The sequence below is a fragment of the Theropithecus gelada genome, chromosome 11, assembly GCF_003255815.1.
Source record: "Theropithecus gelada isolate Dixy chromosome 11, Tgel_1.0, whole genome shotgun sequence".
Classification (NCBI taxonomy): Eukaryota; Metazoa; Chordata; class Mammalia; order Primates; family Cercopithecidae; genus Theropithecus; species Theropithecus gelada.
In genome coordinates, this window is record NC_037679.1 from 44,275,826 (window position 1) to 44,299,671 (window position 23,846).

General features: G+C 33.2%; 1 protein-coding gene across 2 annotated transcripts in view; it reads left to right on the forward strand.

Moving 5' to 3' along the window:
• The window catches only part of LRRIQ1 (leucine rich repeats and IQ motif containing 1), a 209,838-nt gene that overhangs the window by 74,824 nt on the left and 111,168 nt on the right, over positions 1-23,846 (forward strand). For both annotated transcript variants that reach the window (XM_025402587.1, XM_025402586.1), the window contains exons 14-18: positions 342-415; positions 2,856-2,949; positions 16,727-16,906; positions 19,389-19,838; positions 23,471-23,672. In XM_025402587.1, coding sequence (XP_025258372.1) covers positions 342-415; positions 2,856-2,949; positions 16,727-16,906; positions 19,389-19,838; positions 23,471-23,672 — 1,000 coding nt within the window. The remainder of the gene's footprint in view (positions 1-341; positions 416-2,855; positions 2,950-16,726; positions 16,907-19,388; positions 19,839-23,470; positions 23,673-23,846) is intronic.

Sequence of the window (23,846 nt, forward strand, 5' to 3'; positions counted from 1 at the left end):
AAACAAAATAATTAGGAAAAAACACACTTATTTAAATAGCAAATACACATCAAAATCCATGATTTTGTGTTTGAAATTAGTAATTTCATGATTTCTTTTAAAAAATGAATAGAAATCTTCCATCATAAATACTTAGAAGTCTATAATTACTGCATTTGTAAAACGCACGGTTAGCAAGTGCTGTAATTGTATTGTACAATTATAATTGTATATATAAAATTGTATAAAATGTGTATAATTATGTAATTGTATTATATAAATGTATTGTTATATAGTTACAATGGTAACATTAAGGACTTTCCAATTTAGAATTTTGATGAAGTTTATGTTTTTGTTTTCAGTTTGACCAAAATTGTACCACTTTTTCATTTTGTTTCATTGGAAAAGCTAGATGTCAGCCACAATTGTCTTTCTGGTAAGTTTAGCATAATATGTATACTTTAAATAATAGACTTTTGACTTTCTGTTTCAAATATGATAAGGGATTGTTTTAAATGCGTGAGTTAATGACATTTACATATAATAAACCTGTAAAATAAAGCATGCCGAAATAATTCACTTGAAATTTTCTTTCCACTTTTACAGTCATATTACTTTCACATCTTTTTGGTAGGCCTAGCCAAAGTCACAATTATGCTTTTATTTAAAAGTCATAAATCTTTTGCTTTTGAAATGAATATCCTAATGAAGATGAGCAAACTGTATACCTTCCTAACAGGTATAGAGTAGTTACCCATTAAAAATTTATTAAAGAATCATGACTTGAATTGACTCACTCCTTCCTTTCCTCAAGATTTCCTCATTCCCAGTCCCAGTCAGTCCACTCCTAGAGGCAGCCACAGACTGAATTTATCACCACATATTAATTTTGTCTTTATATTAATTGGATCTAACAGTACATTCCTTTTTTCTACAACTTTCTTTGTGTGATATTAGCATCTGTCATTCTACCACTTTATATATTTATTAATTTATTTTTCTGAAGTGTAAGGGATGCATGAATATATTACAATTTGTTTATCCATTCCCCTGTTGAACATACTTTGATTGTTTGTGGTTTGGGGGTTATGAATACAAAGTTCCTATGGTTCTTGTACAAATATTTTTGCAGGCTTAAGTTTTCTGTTCTCTTAGGTAAATGTGTAAAAGTGTAATTGTTGGATAATAGAGTAGGTGTAACTCTAAAAGAAAATGACGTACTATTTTCCAAAGTAGTTGGAACATTTTACAACCCCACCAGAAATGAGAGTTACAATTGCTCCATTCTAGAGAGTGCTTAATAATTTACTATGTTATCTCATTGTGGTTTTAGTTTGCGTTGACCTGATGAATAAGGATGTTGAACCTCTTTACAAGTGTTTATTGGTGATTTTTGCACCCTCTTTTGTTGTGTCTATTCAAGTGTTTCACCATTTTAAAATTTGGCTATGTTTATTTTTCTTAATGATCTATAAAAATGTTTACATATTCTGGGCATCATTGTCTTATAAATTTTTTTTCTAGCCTTTGTTTTATCTATCAATTTTCTAAATGGTATATTTAGATGAGTAGATATTTTTAATTTTTTCATTATTTTTGTGTGTCCTTTGTAATAAATTTTTCACTCCCAGATTGAGAAGATAATTTTCTGTGCTTTATTCTAGAAGCTTTTGTACTTTCAGTTTTTACTGTTAGGCCTATGATCCCTCTCAAATTAATTTTTATGTATGGTGTGAAGTAGAGGGTGAGGTCATTTTTTATATGGATATCGAATTGTTCCAGCCACACTGGTTGAACAAGCTTTTTTTTTTCATAGTTAAGTTACTTTGCCATCTTTGTGCAAAAATCGTTTTACATTTGGTTTTCTTTGGGATATGTTTCCATTGATTGCTTTTCTCATAACTATGGCTTATGTTTTCGTATTTCTTTGGATGTCTAGTAAATTTTAACTGTATGTTGAACATTGTAGACAATTCTACATTGAGCATTGTAGGTAGTTCGGTAAGTCAGGGTGGTGTTGTCTTCCTTTAAAGGATGTTGTTTTATTCTTGCAGGAAGTCAAATTAATTATGAATAATTTTTGAATAATTTTGTTCCTGCTGGGTTTAGTTTAGTTCTATTTTAGGACAGGTGATTTTAGTTTTCTTTTCTTTTCTTTTTTTTTTTGAGACAGTTTCGCTCTTGTTGCCCTGGCTGGAGTGCAATAGTGCGATCTCAGCTCACTGCAACCTCTGCCTCCTGGGTTCAAGTGATTCTCCTGCCTCAGCTTCCCAAGTAGCTGGGATTACAGGCATGCGCCACCATGCCCAGTTAATTTTGTATTTTTAGCAGAGACAGGATTTCTCCGTGTTGGTCAGGCTGGTCTCGAACTCCTGACCTCAGGTGATCCGCCCACCTTGGCCTCCTAAAGTGCTGGGATTACAGGTATGAGGCACTGCGCCCGGCCCTATATTCACTTTTTTAAAGGTAAAAAGGTCCATGCAATTCTATTTAGTTATATATTCAATTTTAATGCTTACCGTATTACTTTAGATTTCACTTCTTCAGATTTTGTGCTTACAATCTGGCACAAACTATTCTAAGTCCTTTATACACATCATTTCATTTAATCCTCACCCTATAAGACAGATGTGAACCTGAATTGTAAAGTAGATTTACAGAAGTTCACACAGCTGTTACATGGTAGAAACATATATTCTGACAATAGTCTGTGTTCTTAACTCAATACAGTCTTCTTTAAAAAGCGTATAGTATTCTGCAGAAGAAATAAAAATATTGCTTTTCTGTAATAGCTAACCAGTAAATACAGTGGTCATAGATTTATGGTATTTGTTCTAAATCTGTGATACCTTTCAAAATGATTTTATTTTCTGTAGATCTTAAAAGTGTCATAAAATGGTTTGATGCATGCTATTCTCTCCGTGAATTGTCTCTCACTGGAAACCCACTTCTTCAAGAAACAAACTGGAGGTAAAGAAGCATTGTTGCACCCTATGAGTACCCTTTATTATAGTTGCAGAAAAAAGTTTGATAAAAATTGTCCTGTGAATAACAATTGCCTGGGAAAAGTTAATTGAAAAATTAAAAGTTATTTTAAACCAAAAAAGTTTTGTAAAAGTATTTTTAAAAATGTTTTTATTCTAAAATAATTTTCTTGCACATGTGTGAACTAATACAAAATTGAAATTAAAATTGTAATGTAAACCAATCATTAGGTGACAAGTTTAGTGTGATATTAACTTGGGTTTTGCATTTATAGAAAATATATTTGTTGTTAATTGCTTTTTTGCCAATCATCTAATTGCATAGCTTCCTATTTAAAGTGTTTCCTTTTTGAGAGTAATTTGGTTTTGTTTTATTTTCCTAAAAGAGAAAGATGGTGTCTGTTAAAAAGTTTGTGTTATAAGCCTGTTTAAATTCTTGCTTCTCTTTGGAATATGGCAATACCTAAATGCAAACCAAGAAAAATATTTTATAAGTTTTAATACACGTTCATAGAAAAAAAGTTCTCTCATTTACACCTCTAATAATATACCAACACCATTTCCCCCAAATCAACCACCAGCTTTTTTCAAAAATTAGCTATTTTGTGTTAACTTACATATCATAATTTTTATCATTTTTGCTTATGAATATGAATATTTTGCGGAAAACTGGACACTTTTATCACCTTAAAAATACCTCATGCTTTTTTGCAATAAGTTCCCTTCCCCAGTATTTTAAAAACATCTCTCCACTCTTTTATGGCTTTCACTGTTTCTGGTGAGAAATGTCTACTGACATTCTTGTCTTTCTCCAAGAATGATTTTAAGATTTTCTCTTGATCACTGGTTTTCAGCAATTTGACTATATGTTTTGGTGTGGTTGCATTTAGTTTATTTGGGATTTATCAAATCTCTTGGATCTGCCATGTTCATAAAATTTGGAAAATTTATGGCTGTTGTTTTCAGATTTTTTTGTTCTCCTTTTCACTACCTATTCTGCCCTAGTAGGACTCCAGTTTCAATAATATCAGACCATTTGGATTATCCCAGGAGTTTCTGTTGTTGTTTTCTTTTACTTATTGTTATTATTTTTCCCTTTTCGTGCTTCACTAACTCTAAATAGTTTATATTGCTTTGTCTTCAAATTCTCTGATATTTTCTATTTATCTACTCTGCTTTCAATCTCATCTATTTTTCATTTCTGATTGCAGATATATTTTTCATCTATATAAATTTATGTATTTCTTTAACATTTGTAATTTCTCTTCTAATCATGCTAATGTTTTCTGGAACCTTCTTGAACATATGGAAAATATTAATAATAGCTGTATTAATTTAACTTCCGTATCTGTTCTTTCCATCATCTCTATCATTTGAAGGTCTACTTGTATTGATTTTTTTTTTCGCTGATTCTAGATCATATTTCTCTGCTTCGTTGCATGCCTGGTCAGTATTGGTTGCATTCTGGACATTTTGAATTTTATATTCCCAATGCTTAATTTCATTGCATTACTTTATTTATTTATTTTATTTTTATTTTTATTTTTTTTTTGAGACAGAGTCTCGCTTAGTCGCCCAGGCTGGAGTGCAGTGGCGCGATCTCGGCTCACTGCAAGCTCCGCCTCCCGGGTTCACGCCATTCTCCTGCCTCAGCCTCCCGAGTAGCTGGGACTACAGGCGCCCGCCGCCTCGCCCGGCTAATTTTTTGCATTTTTAGTAGAAACGGGGTTTCACCGTGTTAGCCAGGATGGTCTCGATCTCCTGACCTCGTGATCCGCCCGCCTCGGCCTCCCAAAGTGCTGGGATTACAGGCGTGAGCCACCGCGCCCGGCCCATTGCATTACTTTAAATAGCCTCTATTTTGTGTTTGGTGTGCAGCGGCTAAGCACAGCAGCACTAATGAAATACTTTCTAGGTTTGCTTTTAAGTTCTGTTAGAATGGTCCAAAGAAATCTTTGGACTAATGCTAATGTAGCCCTACTACTCTGATGACAACTTTCTGAATATTTTTCCAGATGTCTCATATAGAGACAGGCTGGTCTTGAACTCCTGGGCTCAAGAAATCCTCCCACCTCAGCCTCCCAAAGTGCTGGGATTACAGATGTGAGCCACTGTGCCCAGTCTTCTATGTATCCTTTTAACTTTGCCTGTGGGAACTAATTTCCTATGTCAGTTCCTATAGTTCCGCCTTCAGTTTCTACTGGTTCTTTCCCCTAAACTTAGATGGCTTTTTCTTACACATCAACAGAACATTACTGATTTGCCAAGTTTAAGTGAATTACCTCCCAGAACACTGAAAGATTTTGCATATGTCCACTGTGAAATTTTCCACTGTGGAATTGGTGATCATTCTGGCTTACACTTGTGTCTTTTCTTATGCTCAGAACATTCATTTGTGAAATGGTTTCACATTATTTATTGTACATTTGACATATTTATACTGTCATTTCACTGGTACATCAAGGCGGGACAAGCCAAGCAGAAACAAGTCTACAGTTTAGGAAAATGAGTTTGCCAATACAAACATGCTAAGTATAGGGGAAGGCACACATTTACCAAAATACATATTAGGTAGCAAAATATATATTAGGACCATTAGAGTTTAAGTCAAATCAGGAAAACTTGCCAACTTGTTCAGGCAGTTAAAATGCATTTATGAACAAAACAGAGTAAAAAGAAAAAAAAAATCCTGTAACACCTTATCCTAGGACAGAAGCTGTTGACTCTTTGCCCTGATTTGGTTTCTCTGCAAGCTGTGACCATGTCCAAGAAGACCCTGGATCTGACAATTTCAGAGGAGTATGAAATATATTACAGAAGAATTAAATGTCTGGTTATGTTTAAAATTCCCATATTTGACTTAATGTACCTGTAGAACAAGCTATTAGAGTTTGGGGAATAGTCTATCTTCCCACTCTTGTCTGAAGCTACTGCAAACCTCTGACACTCTTTTTAGTGTCAAAATTTCACAGTGGACATATGCAAATTAATTTGTCTCCTGGATTTGTTACTTGGTCTTTGGTTAAGAAGATAGAAGCATTTTTACACTAACTCAAACACCCGTGTAATTTACTGCTTATTAGTAACCTGTATATCTTAGAAGAGTTATTATCTTGACCCAGAAAGTCAATTTTTCTTTTTTTTTTTCTTTAGAGCTAGGTTTCCAAAAAATTTCTAATAGTGCAATGTTATTTAAGGAAATCTTGCATGTTTCCACATGTTTTAGAAAAAAATTTGTCAACCTCCAGTTTAGAAATGTCTTTTCCACGTGTACGTTAAGCTGTGCGGCACAGATGAAAGAGTATGACTTAGTACAGTGGTTCTCAAAGGTGTGTCTCTTGGCCAGCATCATTCATCATCACCTGGAAACCCGACAGAAATGCAGAATTTTTGACACCATTCAAACCTACTGAATCAGAAACCTAGGAAGGATGTTCAGTAATCTGTACTTTAACAAGCCCTTTTGATGATTCTGATATATACTAATGTTTGAAAACCACCATTTTAAAACAAGAATATTCTACCCCTACCGACACCATACTATGTGATCCTGGACAAGTAACTTAATTTTCTTTTTTTAGATATGTGATCTTTCTGTGTTGCCCAGGTTGGCCTTGAACTCTTGGGCTTAAGCATTTCCTTTACCAAAGCCTCCTGAGTAGCTGGGACAACAGGTGTGTGCCACCACACCCAGCTCTAACTTAACTTTTTTATGTCTCTGAATCCCCAGTAGTAAAATGAGGATGATAATCTCATAGGATGGTTATGAGAACTGAATGTTATAATACACATAATTTATTTAGAACAATTCTTAGAACGTGGTAAGATAACAAAAATTTACTATTTCCCATTACCATATTAACCAGATCATATATGGGTTCTTATTCAATCACCAAGTATTTAGTGAACTCCTTCTGTATGCAGTGTCCTAACATGTTGGACATTATTAAGAAAATCTGATATAACCCATAATTTCAAGACATTTTTCTAATCATGTTAGGGAGATAAAATGTAGGCACCGAATTGATAACCATGAAAAATAATAATGATCAAAACCACTAAAACAGCATTCACTCTGTGTTCAACACTGTTCTCATTTAATCTACACAATATGCCTAATCAATTATGTATGTAACACAGCATCCCATTTTATAGTTGAGGAAACTGAGTCCCATAAAGGCTAAATAATTTGACTAAGGTTACGTAGCTATCAAGTAGAGGAGCCAGGAAATCTAACCCGTGCAGTCTGGCTGTAAAATCTACACTCACAACTCTTAGAGTTTTTGTATCTAATAAAACACTAGTGTCAAATGATTATTGTAGGCAACACTTAGGCTTTAGAAGTTTAGAAAAATCATCTCAGTTTAATGTGACAAGGACAAATGGCCTTGGCTAAAGGGGCACACTTTTAGTTAAACCTCAAAAGTTTGCTAAGATTTAAAATCATAAAGAAATAATAAAAGCAATTCTGGTGGAGGAATATTCAAGAAAAGTAAGGAAGGTCAGATGTGTAGTTAGGCTCTGTTTGAAGCTAGTCTATTCAGATTGAAAATGGGTATACTGGGAAATACCATTGGAAGGAGATGAGAAATACCATTGGAAGGAGATGACCACTACTTATAGTGGTCAGAGAATAGACCAAGTACTCTCTCTATATGTTACTTTATTTCACAGCAGCCCTATAAGTTGGGTTCTTTAATTGTCATTCTCATTTTAGAGAGGTATTTACAAAATCCTAGATACCTTATGATTTGAATAGTACTTATCTCATAGGGTAATATGGGTTAGGCTTCATAAAAAATAACCTAGAAATCTGTGTGGTTCAATACTAGATTATTTCTTGTTTACATTACATTTGATGTGGGTTCAGCCTGTATAATGTAGGCAGAGTCAGAAACTCAGGCTGCTTCCATTTTGTAGACCTGTTTCATGTGACTTCACTGTCACTTGGCTTTTGTAAGCTAGTGGATTGTGGTAGGAGAGAGGGAAAGGGACGATAGGGAAGGTACAACTGACATATAACCACTCTGCTTTCAGAGGTGACAGTCATCACTTCACTCATATTCCATTCTGTTGACTAGTTCCATTCACCTAACTGATATCACCAAACCTGCTGCACGAGAGGCTAGAAAAGGTAAAGAACAAGAATATCAGCCAACACTAACAGTCTGTGTGAAGGCTAAATATGCTACCACATGAAAGCATTTTATAAAGTGCCTCTCACCTGGCACACTAAGAAAATATTAGCTATTGTTTTTGTGAGCAATAGAGAAAATTTGAGTATATGTGTGGTTATAAAAATGGTAGTTACATGTTTACTTCTGAATATATATCTGGCATTGTCCCAGTCATTTTGTATTTCTACCAGAAATAAGCATTTTGGGAAGACTTTTTTCATCAGCAAACTGATAAGAGATTAGGAAACAAGTGACCAAATTTATTAGAGTCCAAGGATTATAGAGGACTAAAATACAGTTGTGGAAATAGCCCCAAATTATTATACAGATTCTTCCAGAATAGAGCTGGAAGGGGACATATGTACCATATATATGTATATGGTATTAGACACACACACATATATATATAGGTATATATACACACACAATTCTTTCATTTTGTTAATATATAAAAATTGAGGTGCAGAGATTAATTAGCGTACATTAGATACAACATGTTTGCATGCACAGTTTTCTAAAAAATGCCAAAATATCTAAAAAAGATTTCTAAAAACATCTAAAGTATAAAATTTTCCAGAGATGGAAAGATTAAATAAATATTGTTCATTTTATCATATCCTCGGATACGACATTATTCAATCTTGTATAGTTTATCATCTCCTGAATATCTAGGCTACATCTTCTTAGGTTTGGATCTGTTTTTTCTTAAAATGATTTTTATAGGGTTTATGCCCTTGATATTATTTCCATTATTGTATTTACACATAGTTTTTAAAATCAATATTAATATTTTCTATTAATATTAAAGTTAATGTATAAATAGGCTATTTCTATACTTTTTATATTAATAGCATAAGAAATATTTCTAACTTGGAATATATATTGTTTTCCCATTCATACTAAACATATGCTATTCTTTTCTTGTGTCTTTCCTTTGCTTTTTAAGAGTTTTGCTTCTGAAAGACAAAGCAAGAAGAATTTTATGTTCTGAAATAATCTTTTGGGTACTGGGGATTCTGCAGTTATAAAAATGGCAGTTTACATTTTTTTTTTTCTGGTTATATTTCTGGCACTTCTTATATCCCAGACACTTCTTATTTCTACCAGAGAAAATTGGTCACTGCCTAAAGGCATGGGTTATTTTAGGGAAATTTCAAATATTTTACTCATTCAGGTGTGATTTCAGGGAAGCAATTAAAAATACGTTAGTTGGTCTCATGTATTGAGAACATACTCTTCCCTCTCATTCTCTTATAGATAAGATCTTTTAACTTACTGTCTCACAGGCTGTCTTTAGGGCACAAAATCCCTGCCCTCCCAAATGTCTGGATGGCTTTTCTTGCCTCTTATCTAATTTATAATAAGCTTGTGACTTCCCTCTTGCCTTTTTGCTTTAGCAAGTTGGCATTCTGTTTACTCAGAGATAAATATCTCTCTTCATTTATTGGGGAAAGGATATGAATCACTTTTCCTTACTAATAATACTTTAGTCTTCACCACGTGCCCTTTGGATGTGTATGGTCAATTCTCAATCTGGAGACATTTGTGGCACCTTGAATACAAATATTCAGACCAGTTTCCTTAATTTTTGTTGAATACAAGAATAGAATTGCAATCTTAAAGAGAATGGAAGGAAACATAGTTGGTGACAGAATTACCATGTATATCTTGGAAATAAATTCTGGAGGGTGCAGAGGAGTCGATTTCCTTTATTTTTTTAAAGGACGTGTATTCATTTATGCAGAGAGTTTAACAGCTTGATCTGCAGTCCTGAATTGTGTAGGTTGCACTTAGTTTGTCCATTTCAGGTTTGTGTTGTAGCATTTCACTGAGATCTGTTAAATTGAGAAGTTTTATTTATATCCATTAATTTTTAAAAGGATATAATCTAAAACAGCCATCTGAAATGTTATATTCCTAATGGAAAAAATTTTGTTTATTGTTTTTGCTTCTGGTTACACAGTACCAGCACAGTCCCTTATATGTAACAGACACCCAAAAATGTTTGTTGAACAAATACATTATAGTATTTAATTACATTATAACGTGTAAAGGCTTGAAAAATTGCGTGTTTCTGCCCCCCTCCGCTAAGTTTTTCTATTGAATTCATTTAATTTTACATTAGTGATTAGAAATGTTATTCCTGATAAATTGACAGTTGGTGTTATTGCTAATTCACAGTAATTGTCAGTATCAGGAATCGTGAAACTACAGTACTCAGACTTCTAAAGTACTATAGTACTTATCACATTCCCCAGGTTTGCTGAGAAACTGAACTCTAGGACATATTACTACAGGAAATATCAACTGTTGATGTCAAATCATAAGGGTATCAGAAGCTTCAATTATTCAAGTGTGTGTGTGTGTGTGTGTGTGTGAGTGAAAGGCCACCTAAATGTGTTTCTAGACCTTTGGTGCGCTAGGTGTAGGATCCCCTCATCTGGAATAGAAACAATCGATATTTCCACTTACCTGTAGTGGCTCAAGTTCTGGGGCTATACTTCTTTTACACTGGGTTTAAAGTACTCCTAATCCCCAAGTTTGGGATCCTCATTTTCAGGAGCTAGATCCTAAAGTGAAATTTCTCATACAAAAACAAGAGTTTAATTACATCTAAAAGGCACTGCTTGGCAGGTAATACTATTTGTAATGAAAATATCTGATGGGTTGTTTTTAGGTGGATTTTTTTTTTTCCTAGTAACTATATGGGCCAAGCCTAGATGACAAATACAAAATATTAGCTTTTCTCATTATTCAGAGCAAGTCCTTTTAAGGCCATGATTTTTTTGTTAGTTGTTCAGCAAAAATGACATGAATTATCTTGCTGATCTGGTGTCACTTTCCATCCAAACAGCTGCCACATTGTCAGTTTCAACAACCAGAAACAAAATTAATGTCTCAAATAATCTTTCAATGTATTTTTTATCATTTTGTTTGCATTCAGCATGAACATTTATTTTATTGACTTGTGGGAAAATAAATTGACATATTTTATTACAAATTTGTAAAGATAAATATTCACATTTTACTGCTTTTGTTAATTTTATGTACTTTAGAGTTTTAAAGAAAATATGTAATAAGTAATAAGAAAATACATAGCATTTATATTATAGATATGAAAATTATTTGGCTATTATAATTTCTATATTTAAATGAACTTTTCTGGACTAGAGTAATTCCCCCTTTAGAATGTAGGCTGTCAAATTTCATTTACATCAGTTGACCTATACTTAATTTGAGAAATTCATTTATCTAAAGGGTTTTAAATCTGGAAATCTATAAAATATGGATTTATTAATCAAAGGATCAACTCAAACTTTAAGCAGTCTGTTCCAATGAACTTTGCATAACCCCATGATACCAACAAAAGTATTAGTTATAAATTTTCCCAATTGGCTTCTTACTTTCATGTCTAGCCAGTGATAACAGGGACAATGCTGATGTACTAAAAAATATCTTTTTAAAACTTAATCCATAGACTCAGTTTGAAATCTCCTTTGGGAATTTCTCTCATTCACTCATGATTAATAGAGCTTCTTAAGTGGTGGAATATTCACCAGGAAATTTTCACCAAATGAAATATTGGTTCTACCCTTGATTAGGAGGCGCCCAGCTGGAAAAACTAATGTTGAGATCTCACAGTATTCTGATACTTTCATTTCCAACATTCATCAACTTGTTCTGGCACTTTCTAATATGTTCATCATAAACTCTTATAAGTCTGCATTTAGAACTTGAGGCCAATCCATGCACTGCTCTGTTATGCAGTTCTGACGATTGTCCTTTAATAAGTAAGGAACATGAAGAAAATGTTTAAAATAAAACACTAACTCCAATCTGGATACTGATTACATAAACTACAAATTTCAAGATATTGTTATAGTCTTAAATATCCAAGCAAACTAAATGTCTACATTCAAAAGAATTCCACATACTAAATCATTAGGAAACTTTTTATATAAAGGTGATGAACATAGCATCAAAGTATTCCTAATGTAAAAATTCAACCTCTCTTGATCCACATTCCCTAGAATCGTTCCCCATACCTGAAATACTGTATGTAATATTTATATCAATATCTATGACCAAAATATAATATTTCATGATAAAATCATTACTTTGTTCCTTGCTGATCTGGTATCAGTTTCCATCTGAACAACTATTATGTAGTAACAGTTGCAACAACTAGAAACAAACCTATACTTCCATATTATCTTTGAATGTATTTATTTTTATTGTTTTTGTTTGTTTGGAGTATGAAATATTTGTTTTATTAAATAAAATATGCTTATAGTAAAATATATTTATCTGTTCATTTTTCTGATAAAACAAATATTTATGTAAGATTATTGTGTTAAAATAGCTCTTCATTTTGTTATTAATTATTATGCATAGAAGTCCCGTGTCTCTATGTATTTGAAATGTACTCTCTAAATTCAGAGTTCCAGGAATACTGTTCTAAGACACGGTCATACTCTTTATGTAAAACAGTAGAAATGTTAACCAGTGAACAAATTATTGTAATATAACTGCAGCAGTGCCACAATATTTCTTATTGTACTTAGCAGATTCTTCTGTTATTGTTTGTTTGAGACGGAGTCTCGCTCTGTCGCCCAGGCTGGAGTGCAGTGGAGAGATCTCAGCTCACTGCAGGCTCCGCCCCCCGGGTGCAAGCCATTCTCCTGCCTCAGCCTCCCGAGTAGCTGGGACTACAGGCTCCGCGACCACACCCGGCTAATTTTTTGTATTTTTAGTACAGACGTGGTTTCACCGTGTTAGCCAGGATGGTCTCGATCCACCCTCCTCGGTCTCCCAAAGTGCTGGGATTACAGGCGTGAGCCACCGTGCCTGGCCCGGTTCTTATTCCCTAGTGTGCATAAAGAAGGCTGTATTTAAAAAATAAAGCTTACCCCAACCTATCAGCAGGGTTATTTCATACAATCAAAGATGGCAGTTTTCCTTTTTTCTTTCTTTTACTTTTATTTTAGGTTTTGGAGCAGATGTAAAGGTTTGTTACACAGGTAAACAGATGTCATGGGGATTTGTTGTACATATTATTTCCTCTTTGAACTTGTTTAGAGTGAACACTAAACAAGTTCAAAATATATGGACTCATATTTTCTTAACTTGATCAAACTATTTATTAGCAAAGCATCAAGCTTTTTATCTGCTTCATATTATAGATCATCTGATAATTACCTTGAAGAAACAAATCCAATTTATTTCTGTCTTCCCTTATTTAAGTATTGACAAGAAAGAAAGCTTCAATTTTCTTTCAGGGGAGGGAGCAGAGTGGGGATTGGGAGCTATTTCTGTTCTCAGGACATGAAAAACTATGGTGTTCTTTTTTCTTTCTTTCTTTCTTTTTTTTTTTTTTTTTTTTTGTTTTTTTTTTTGCTTTTATAGAGGAAAATGTATTTATCTATCATCTCTTGTGATAATTTTTAAATTTACTATTACTACCACGACTACCAAGATTATAACTATATACAGAGATACATTATTACTTTGGTTGGCCCTAGGCATTTTTGCCTTCATAGGCCAATTCTTTTGTTTTATATATATATATATATATATACATATGCTAAAATTAGATTTCACAACTGTTTGTATAAATGAATATTTCATCTGAGACTATACAATCTAGGTAGAGATCTGCCTGAAGTTTTGCTTCTTAAATCTTAACATTTTTAATAATCTCGTCTTGTCATTCTTCAATTGGTATTTAGGAATAGTTACTTTCTTTTTTTAATTAATAAAATTTATTTTTATAGTAGTCATAGTTTAACAGCAAAACTGAGTAGAAAGTACAGAGTTCCCATATACCACATCCCCATACATGCACAACCTTTCCTACTATCAACATTCTGCACCAGAGAGGTATATTTGTTACCTTTAATGAGTCTACATTGACATTGTCACTCAATGTCCATAGCTTACATTAGAGTTCACTCTTGGTGTTTCATAATCTATAAGCTTGACAAATGTATAATTACATGTATCCACTATTGTAGTATGATAAACTATAGTTTCACTGCCCTAAAATCTGTGCTTTGCCTATTCATCTCTGCCTCCCACCAACTCACGACAACTAGCGATCTTACTGTCTCAATAGTTTTGCCTTTTCTAGAATGTCATTAAATTGGAATAATATCGTATGTGAGAATTTTCATATTGACTTCTTTCACTTAATAATATGCACTTAACTTTTCATGGCTTCATAGTTCACTTCATTTCAGCACTGAATAATATCCTATTTTCTAGTTGTAGCACAATTTATTATCCACTCACCTACTGAATGACATCTTGGTTGCTTCCAGGTTTCGGCAATTGTGAATAAAGCTGCTATAAACATCTGTTTACAGATTTTTGTGTGAATATAAGTTTTCAATTCATTTGAGTAAATGCCAAGGAATGTTATTGCTGGGTCATTTGGTGAGATTTAATTTAGTTTTATAGGAAATTGTCAAATTGTCTTCCAAAGTGGCTATTCCATTTTGCATTCCCACCAGCAATGAATGTGAATTTCTCTTGCTCTATATCTTGACCAGCATTTGGTATTGTCAGTACTTCTGGATTTTGGTCATTCTAATAGGTATGTAGTGGTATCGCATTGTCTCATTGTTATTTTAATTTTCAATTTTCTAATGAATATCATGTTGAATATCCTCTTATATGCTGGCTTGTCATCCGTATATCTTCTTAAGTAAAGTGTCTGTTGAAGTTTCTTGCCTATTTTTAAATTAGTTTGTGTATTTTCTGATTGTTGACTTTTGTTCTTTGATATATTGGATAACTGTTCTTAATCAGATACATCTTTTGAAGTGTTTTCTCCCAGTCTGTGACTTGTTGTCTCATTCTCTTGAGATTATCTTTCATACAGTAGAAAATTTTAACTTTGATGAAAAAAAATGAATTTTTTTCTTTCCTTGTTTATACCTTTGGTGATTTTTGAACTCTCCTTCCTGCACACTGACATACCTTTTGTATTTTATCTAAAAGTCATCATCATACCAAAGGTCATCTAGATTTTCTCCTATATTATATTCTAGGAGTTTTAACAGTCTATATTTTACATTTAGGTCTTTTATTCCTTCTGAGATAATATTTTGTGAAGTGCATAGTCTGTCTAGCTTCATGCTTACTCATGTGGATTTTGAGTTGTCCCAGCACCATTTGTTGAAAAGACTGTTAGCTCTATTGTACTGGTTTTGCTCCTTTGCCGAAGGTCAGTTAGCTGTATTTGTGTGGGTCTATTTCTGGACTTTCTATTCTGTTCCATTGATCTGTCTGTTCTTTCACCAATACCATACTGTCTTTATTACTATAGCTTCATATTAAGTCTTGAAGTCAGTTAGTGTCAGTCTTCTAACTGTTGTTTTCCTTCAATATTTAGCTAGTTATTTTGGATCTTTTGCCTCTCTATATAAACTTTAGAAACACTTTGTTAATATCCATAAAATACCTTGCTATAATTTTGATTTGGAGTGAGTTTAATCTATAGATCAATATGGGAAGAACTTACATCTTGACAATATTGAGTCTTCCTATCTATGAACTCCCCATTGGGATATCTCTTAATTTATTTAGTTCCTCTTGGATATCTTTCATCAGAGATGTATAGTTTCTCCATAGGAACTGTTAGTTTCTAACTAGGGTATTGACTTTGTTGAAGGAGTTCACTTTTCCCTGTAACTATCAGCAGCCTGGTGAAAAGAGACCTACACTCTCCTTGAGAATGGTTTCAGCTAGTAGTTCTAAGTGGCTGAGCTTGATGGAAAGTTTTTGCTGTCTGACCTGGCTTTTTCACAGCATTAGGGTTTTTCTTTTTTCTTTTTGTTTTTTTGTTTGTTTGTTTGTTTTTGTTTTTTGAGATGGAGCCTTGCTCTGTCACCAGGCTGTAGAGCAGTGGCACGATCTTGGATCACTGCAACCTCCACCTCCCTGGTTCAGGTGATTCTCTTGCCTCAACCTCCTGAGTAACTGGGACTACAGGTGGACACCACCAAAAATTGATATATACTTTTGTAAATACGTTGAAGATTTTTACCTTTATAATCCTTAGCAAGATTCAGGAGAAAGTATAATTTTAGATGTTCCAGATCATGATAAACAGGGTAATATCCTACCTCTCTTGTTTTAGTCTTACTCTCATATATTTTACTAAGAGAAACAGTCAGAATATACCTCTCTTTCTGAAATAAAAGACAGCTTTTGTTAAGATTATTATAGTTATCTTCTGTTTAAAAGTTTATCTAATATTATTATTCTTTTCATAATGCATCTTTTTACACTCCAAATTCCAGCCTGAGTTTCCAAGTTTCAATCTTTCATTTGTGTTTTAGAAAAAATGGTTAAATAATTAACTCTAAAACTTACTTTGTATATGACCTGATACCAGGTTTTTTAAAGAAATGTAACAACAGCAACAACAACAAAATCTAACTCTATCATTTTCCCTACAGTCACATTTTCTGAGATATATATCCTATGCTTGTATTATTTAAATGATCAGTATATGGTTATTTAGATATATACCCTCCTTATCAAGATCAGGATTATTAACTTTTTTGTTGTTTTCAATAGGGATTCTCTACTTAAAGTGTTGCCAGATCTGAGAATCCTTAATGGCAGTATGCTAAACTCTGATTCAGAAAGCCACACTGAAGAACACAATCAACTGGAATCAGCAGGTTTCCTGGCACTTTGTCAGTCTCAGATTCGAGAATTCAACTTGCTAACTGAAAATTATATAACTGGAAAAGGGTAAGATTTTGATCTTCCCATTGTTGTATTTAGAATCAATAATGTAATTTATAAATATGATTTTTAAAGTATTCTGATTAACACAATTATACTTTTTTAGATTAAAACAGTGTGTTTTGGGGATATTCTACCTTTAAAAATTTTTGGGCATCATGTTTTTATTCTTGAAATATATTAATATGTATTTTGAACATAACTTCAAATATTTAAATGCTACAATATTAGATGAAGTAAATGAAAGCATGTGGATAGCATCAAGACAAGAGGCAAAAATTCATTAATTATTCAGTCATAATTTTATTCAACAATTATTGTAGGCAAGACTATTTATCCCCAAATAATTCACAAATTAGCATAACAGAAAATTGGGTAAACACCTAGAATAGAGTGAGGTAAGTTTTATAACACATGCAATTTATATTATACATTAAAATACCATACATATGCTTATGTACTAAGGTATGATGGGAGCACAGTAGAGAAAAGCAGTCAGCACTTGCACCCATTTAGATTACAGAAGTTGACAGTAATCAGAATCAAATTTTGAAGAAAGAAAACTTCCTATTCCCCACCTCGAATTCTGAATGCATTGTAATTGATATTTCTAAAACTGTATTTTAAAATTTGCATTATGTCAGAAAATGTAAATTATAAACAAAAACCATTTTGTATTGTTTCACTTACGATGACTCTCCATTGCAATTGGAAAAACAACATGTACTTCTAAATGTCTAAATTTTCTTACTAAATTATATTCTTAAAGTATTGTTATTGATACTTTTATACATGCTTGTCCTATGTAGAAGTTCATTTTCTGTTTAAATATTTTTGAACAGTCTATTTAGATTAAAAAGAAATCTCACATCATTAAAAATAATTTAAATTGTTATAAGTAGTGTTTAATGCAACAAATACTAAGATTATTTACATTTGTCTTTATGCAAATCTAAAATAATATTTACTTGTATATATGTGGTAATATACAATTTTGTACGTAAAGGTGACTCTTGACATTCCCTTGAAATCCAAATTTCAACATGAGATTTTAAATGCAGTCCTTTGGACTATTTATTTCATTGCAACTTAAGTTTTATTTTAGCATTAAAAATGGGAAGACTATAGGAAGAAGGAAAATTCTTATTTTATAATATGTAAAATAGACTATATTTTATATATTTAATGCATAAGTGGTGGTGAGTTCAACAAGTAACCACAAACTCTTGATATCCTAATATCGAACCTTTTTTTGCATTATTAACCAATGAAATGAATAAAATACAAAATATAAACATATTGGAGGCCGAGGCGGGCGGATCACGAGGTCAGGAGATCGAGACCATCCTGGCTAACATGGTGAAACCCCGTCTCTACTAAAAATACAAAAAACTAGCCGGGCGTGGTGGCGGGCGCCTGTAGTCCCAGCTACTCGGAGGCTGAGGCAGGAGAATGGCCTGAACCTGGGAGGCGGAGCTTGCAGTGAGCCGAGATCGCGCCACTGCACTCCAGCCTGGGTGACACAGCGCGAGACTCCGTCTCAAAAAAAAAAAAAAAAAAAAAAAAAAAAACATATTGGACGAGCCTATGCTAATGTCTAAAATTACCTTTGTGAACATAGGAACTATCAAATTGTCTACATATTTGAAAATAATTGTAACTTTCATTTTGTTTGATGTGATTAACATTTTATTTTTTATATACTGTATTTTGTTTTCAGGAAAAAATTAAGGCAGCTTATGACAATATATTAAATATAGCCAGAAAATATGTTAGAAATAAGCAAAATTTTTTAAACATGAAATAAAAATAAAAGAAGACAAAATGTAGCCAAGAATACTCATATAAGTGAAAAGTCCTTTACATTTGTTATTGAGAACTTCAAATCCAGGCAACATTAAAATTTGATTAATTATACAACTTATAAAATTCAAAAGCTAGAAATCCAATAATTGTTCAAGAGAATCTTAGCCATTTATGTCTTAAAGTACTTGAATTCTCTTTGCAGTGGATTATTATTTTTCCAGAGATAAATGGGAATAAAAATTTTCCCATAATGTAAGTTCTTTGTTTAAAAGTCCAGTACAAATATTTTGCATGGCAAAAGTCAATGTAGAAAGCACTTTTAACTTTATTTCATAAATAGCTTCTCCAAATTTAGTCAACCATGATTTCTCATGTTTATGGTAGTAAAAGCATGAATTTTTCTCATTCATTTGTACCAAAAATACCTAGAATAAAAATGGTCCTAAAACTTCCAGACATGTTGTCTGGACTGATGGATCTAAATTAACTAAACAAATGTTTTCACATTTTGTTATAAATGAGATCCATTTTTATATAAACAACTAGAAATAATCTATAATGAATGTTGTAGTGAAGTTTAATATTCATTTGAGGCCATACAGTGAAAATTTCAAAACTTGCACAAGTTTTAATATTTGCTGATACTATTCTTATTAAATGTTTTCATCGTTTATTTGTTCAGAGATGTATTTACCTTGGATACTGCAGAAAATCTCTGTCATTATTTTAAAAAATTGATGATACTTAGTACTGAATATCGACATGCCCACGAACGAGGGGATATAAATATCACCAAGAAAGATGAATCAGAAGCCCAGAAAAATCATTTGGCCCCTACAAACAGTGACAGCACTCTGCAAAATGGAGTCTTCTACTCTTGTGCACATGAAGATAATCCAGACTCACCAGATAATCCTGAGAAATGGATGGACTCTGTCTCCAGCCACTCCCCACTAAGCAACTCCTCCACATGTGAAAATATGGAAGGAAGACATCAGGAATTATTAGTATGCCAGAAGAAAGAAGACAGCAAGGCAAGCAGTATTCCCACCATAAGAATCCCATTTAAAGAAGTAGAAATGACAAATTCTGTGCTGAGGAATCACCAAAATATTGAGCCTAGTGAAAAAATGTAAGATATATAAATAATGTTTCTTTTATAGATGTATGTTTACTACTTTTGATGGATGATATTAGTCAATGGTACCTAGTAATTTGCTGAAGGATTTAAATCACAATCATATTTCATACCGATTCCATTATGTTTTCATGAGGTGCACAAATCATTATAGTGCAGATTAATTTGATTAAATTCTGGTTTAATTTCTAGTAGTATTTAAATAAGTAAATGTGAATTTTTTTCTGCCTTGTAATTTCTAAATAATAGATTTTAAGGAGAAATAAAATATGATACTCTAAAAATAATAAAAACATTTTCTGAGTAATCAAGTATTTTAATTTTTAAAAAATATACCTTTGCAGGCTGGGTGCAGTAGCTCACACTTGTAATCCCAGCACTTTGGGAGGCCAAGGCGGGTGGAACACGAGGTCAGGAGATCGAGACCATCCTGGCTAACACGGTGAAACCCCGTCTCTACTAAAAAATACAAAAAATTAGCCGGGCGTTGTGGCAGGCGCCTATAGTCCCAGCTACTGGGGAGGCTGAGGCAGGAGAATGGCGTGAACCCAGGAAGCGGAGCTTGCAGTGAGCCGAGATCGTGCCACTGCACTCCAGCCTGGGTGACAGAGTGAGACTCCGTCTCAAAAATAAATAAATAAATAAAATAAAAAAAATATATATATGCCTTTGCACATGCATTTATTTGCTCATTGATTTAATAAACATTTAATGAGCATCTTTGCACGTATTTTGAATGTATGTGCTATAACTTTTTGGCATCAATAGATCTATAAGGTAGGGCAATATTCTCTATGATTAATCAAGTAAATCCCCTTATAACCGTTAAATAATTTTAGAAAGCTAATGACTAACTATTGAACAGCAAGGATTAGGTTTTACTTTGGCCTGTCAATTTCTTCTTGTTCTTTTTACTTTTGGCCTCAGAGTCAAGCTAAGAAAAGAAAAATTTAGTTTCAGATTTAGTTTCTCTTATGAATTACTGGTGCTGAGCAGGGCAAATGTTAGAATACCATAGTAGCTAGCAAATCTTGCTTTTCTCACTCTTCCTTTTTTCAAAAGTTGTCAGGGTAAAGAGTAATTTTTTTCTTTTCTGGGAGCTAAGTAATTTGATATGCTGAAACTAACTTATATTTCCTAATGTAAATTTTTAATATTTATCAAAAGTGGCTTTAATATTTTCTGATTTATGTTTTATCAGTTTATTTGATTGCCTTTGTTCCAAACACTTCAAATGTTGCCTACTGAAATTTCATATAAACAATATTATTAACTTCTTAATCCTAAATAAAATAGCCAAATGATGATCATAAGTAAGGAAGAAGAACTGAAAATATAGATTAAAGACCCAAAGAATAAACGGGAAGGAAAATGTATACCCATTGCTGAATCTTAACACTCAGTGATTCAGGAGATTAATTGCCAATTGTGTAAGAGTTTCCTAAGAATTATTTACATGTGCTGTTATTCTAAAGACACTTTTGACATTATAAGTTTTGCCAAAAATATTATGATGATGATGATGATCATGGAGTTGTTTTTCTCAACCTGTAGTGCACCCTACATTTAGGAAACCATAAAGTCAGCTTCTTTACCTGCTTTCAATGTAGTGAAAAGTAGTCCATATGTTAGTGTCACTGAAGAAAATACCCCTCATCTACCTTCTGTTTTTGTTTTCCCTGGGGAATTTTGATGACATCAGGCTGATTCATGCAATCAATGACTTTACAAGAAATTCACAGTTACAGTTCAGGAAACTTTCATGTGTCTATAAAGAAATATAAGATATTGTCTCAGGTTTGATGTGTTTTCCCATAAGCCTTTTAATTTTTACTAGTTGCATATTGCAAATGTGTTTTCTGATTCTTTTCTTTATCACCCAAAGTGCCTATTAAAGGTGCTTTGAAATCCCCTAATCCATTTTTGTTCAAAAGATGAAGTAATGAATGGATGATTGAATGAATAAATGTGAATTATATTTATATCAAAATTTACAAAGTTATGTTTACCCTAGGAGGAGGAAATGATTTGTTGGAACATGAATATTTTTTCAAAGTACTGGAAATTCAAGCAGTATATCTTAGACCATATATTTTAGCCTTTAACTTCAATATTCTGTTCATAGTAAAACAGATTGGAGCCTTCTACTAGCTTTACATAAAATGGTGGTGATGATAACAATGATGATGATAGTAATGCCGATAATAAGCCAAAACCACAATAGAAAATGGCTTCATAATTCCTTTCTAATTTCCCAGAAATGTATTACTATGAGGAAAAAAAGTGTGGTCATATCTAGTAGAGTTTATCACTTCATTCCACTTTGCCTTAAAATAAATTGTATGAGGAATGAAGAAATTTCATTGGATTTGGCAATTATAAAATTATTGAAAACTATTTCAGGGGAGCATTAGGAAATGGAGATACACCAAGAATTACTTATCTTCTTTTTATTTTTTTTTTTGAGACGGAGTCTCGCTCTGTCGCCCAGGCTGGAGTACAGTGGCGGGATCTCAGCTCACTGCAAGCTCCGCCTCCCGGGTTCATGCCATTCTCTTGCCTCAGCCTCCCGAGTAGCTGGGACTACAGGCGCCTGCCACCACGCCCAGCTAGTTTTTTGTAATTTTTTTTTTTTTTTTTTTTTTTTTTTAGTAGAGACAGGGTTTCACCATGTTAGCCAGGATGGTCTTGATCTCCTGACCTCGTGATCCACCCGTCTCAGCTTCTCAAAGTGCTGGGATTAATGGCTTGAGCCACTGCACCTGGCCTACTTATCTTCTTTTTAAGCCAAAGTCACGAATTTGAAAAGGGAGTAAGACAGAATAGTCAGCACTTTGACTACACTCTTTACCTTGATAATATTCCTCTAATAATCTATGTTGGGAAAGAAAAACATTTCTGATTAGTAAGAGTTAAATAACTAAACACACTGACAATCCACTTTTATAAACGATGTATATTTTAAATCACATTTTGCTAATGTTGCTGGGCAACTTAGGGGGACATGGAAAACACATAGCATTGATTCATTCAGTGCCTGAAATTGGCAAATACGTGTAGACCTCAAAAATGTAAGTATTTACTGCTGGGTTTGTAAGAGTGTAAGTTAACTGTTTGTGGGCAGAGAATAAAGTGAAGCACCTAAGCACCTGATAGGGTCCTTCCTCTTACAGTAAAGGCAGCCTCCTTCCTCTTACATTCGAAGGTCACTTCTCCACAATGAATAGGATTTTACCCTCTCTTGCCAAGTAAACATTGGCTCCTACATGTGTTCCCTGTCTTCTGCCTCATCACTTTTTCCCGTTCTCTCTGGACAAATATCCCCAAGATAATACAAAATCTCTATAAATCTCCCTCCTTAAAAGAAACAAATGAAACTTCCTTTTAGCCACATACCCAACTATTGGCCCATTTCTTTTCTTCAGATTGGAAGGTTTTCTTACTATTTTTACTTCTATGACAATGGTTAAGTAAAAGAAGCGGTCTTATTTTTAAATAATACTTTATGTGTTCTTTGTTTAAAATATTTCTGAGGAGGAACTTTTATCTACAACTGTATATTTACAGATAATAACAAATGTGTGTGTATGTGTGTGTGTGTGTGTGTTTTTCTCTCCTCTTAATAGTATGGCAGCTGTGGTCATCCAGTCATACTGGCGTGGTTACCTCATGCGCAGACAGATTCATTTCTCCACAAGGCTATGTACTGCTGCAACTGAAGGACTGCCAAATTCTTCCATCAACAATCAGACTATTTTAAAGAAAGAAAAAAGAGAAAATATTGTGAATATCCAAAAACAGAGAGAGAAGGCTGCTGTACTTATTCAGGTTAATTTCAATCTTTTGGTAACATAGTTACAAAAGATATATTAGTTGTCTTTCATGGTTTATTATGTATTAAAAATAGCCTCCAAGTTTCAGTGATTACAGTTATGTAGATTTATTTCTTATTCAAGTGACATGTTGGCTGCAGGTTAGCTGCAGGTTGGCTGTGGCTCTGCT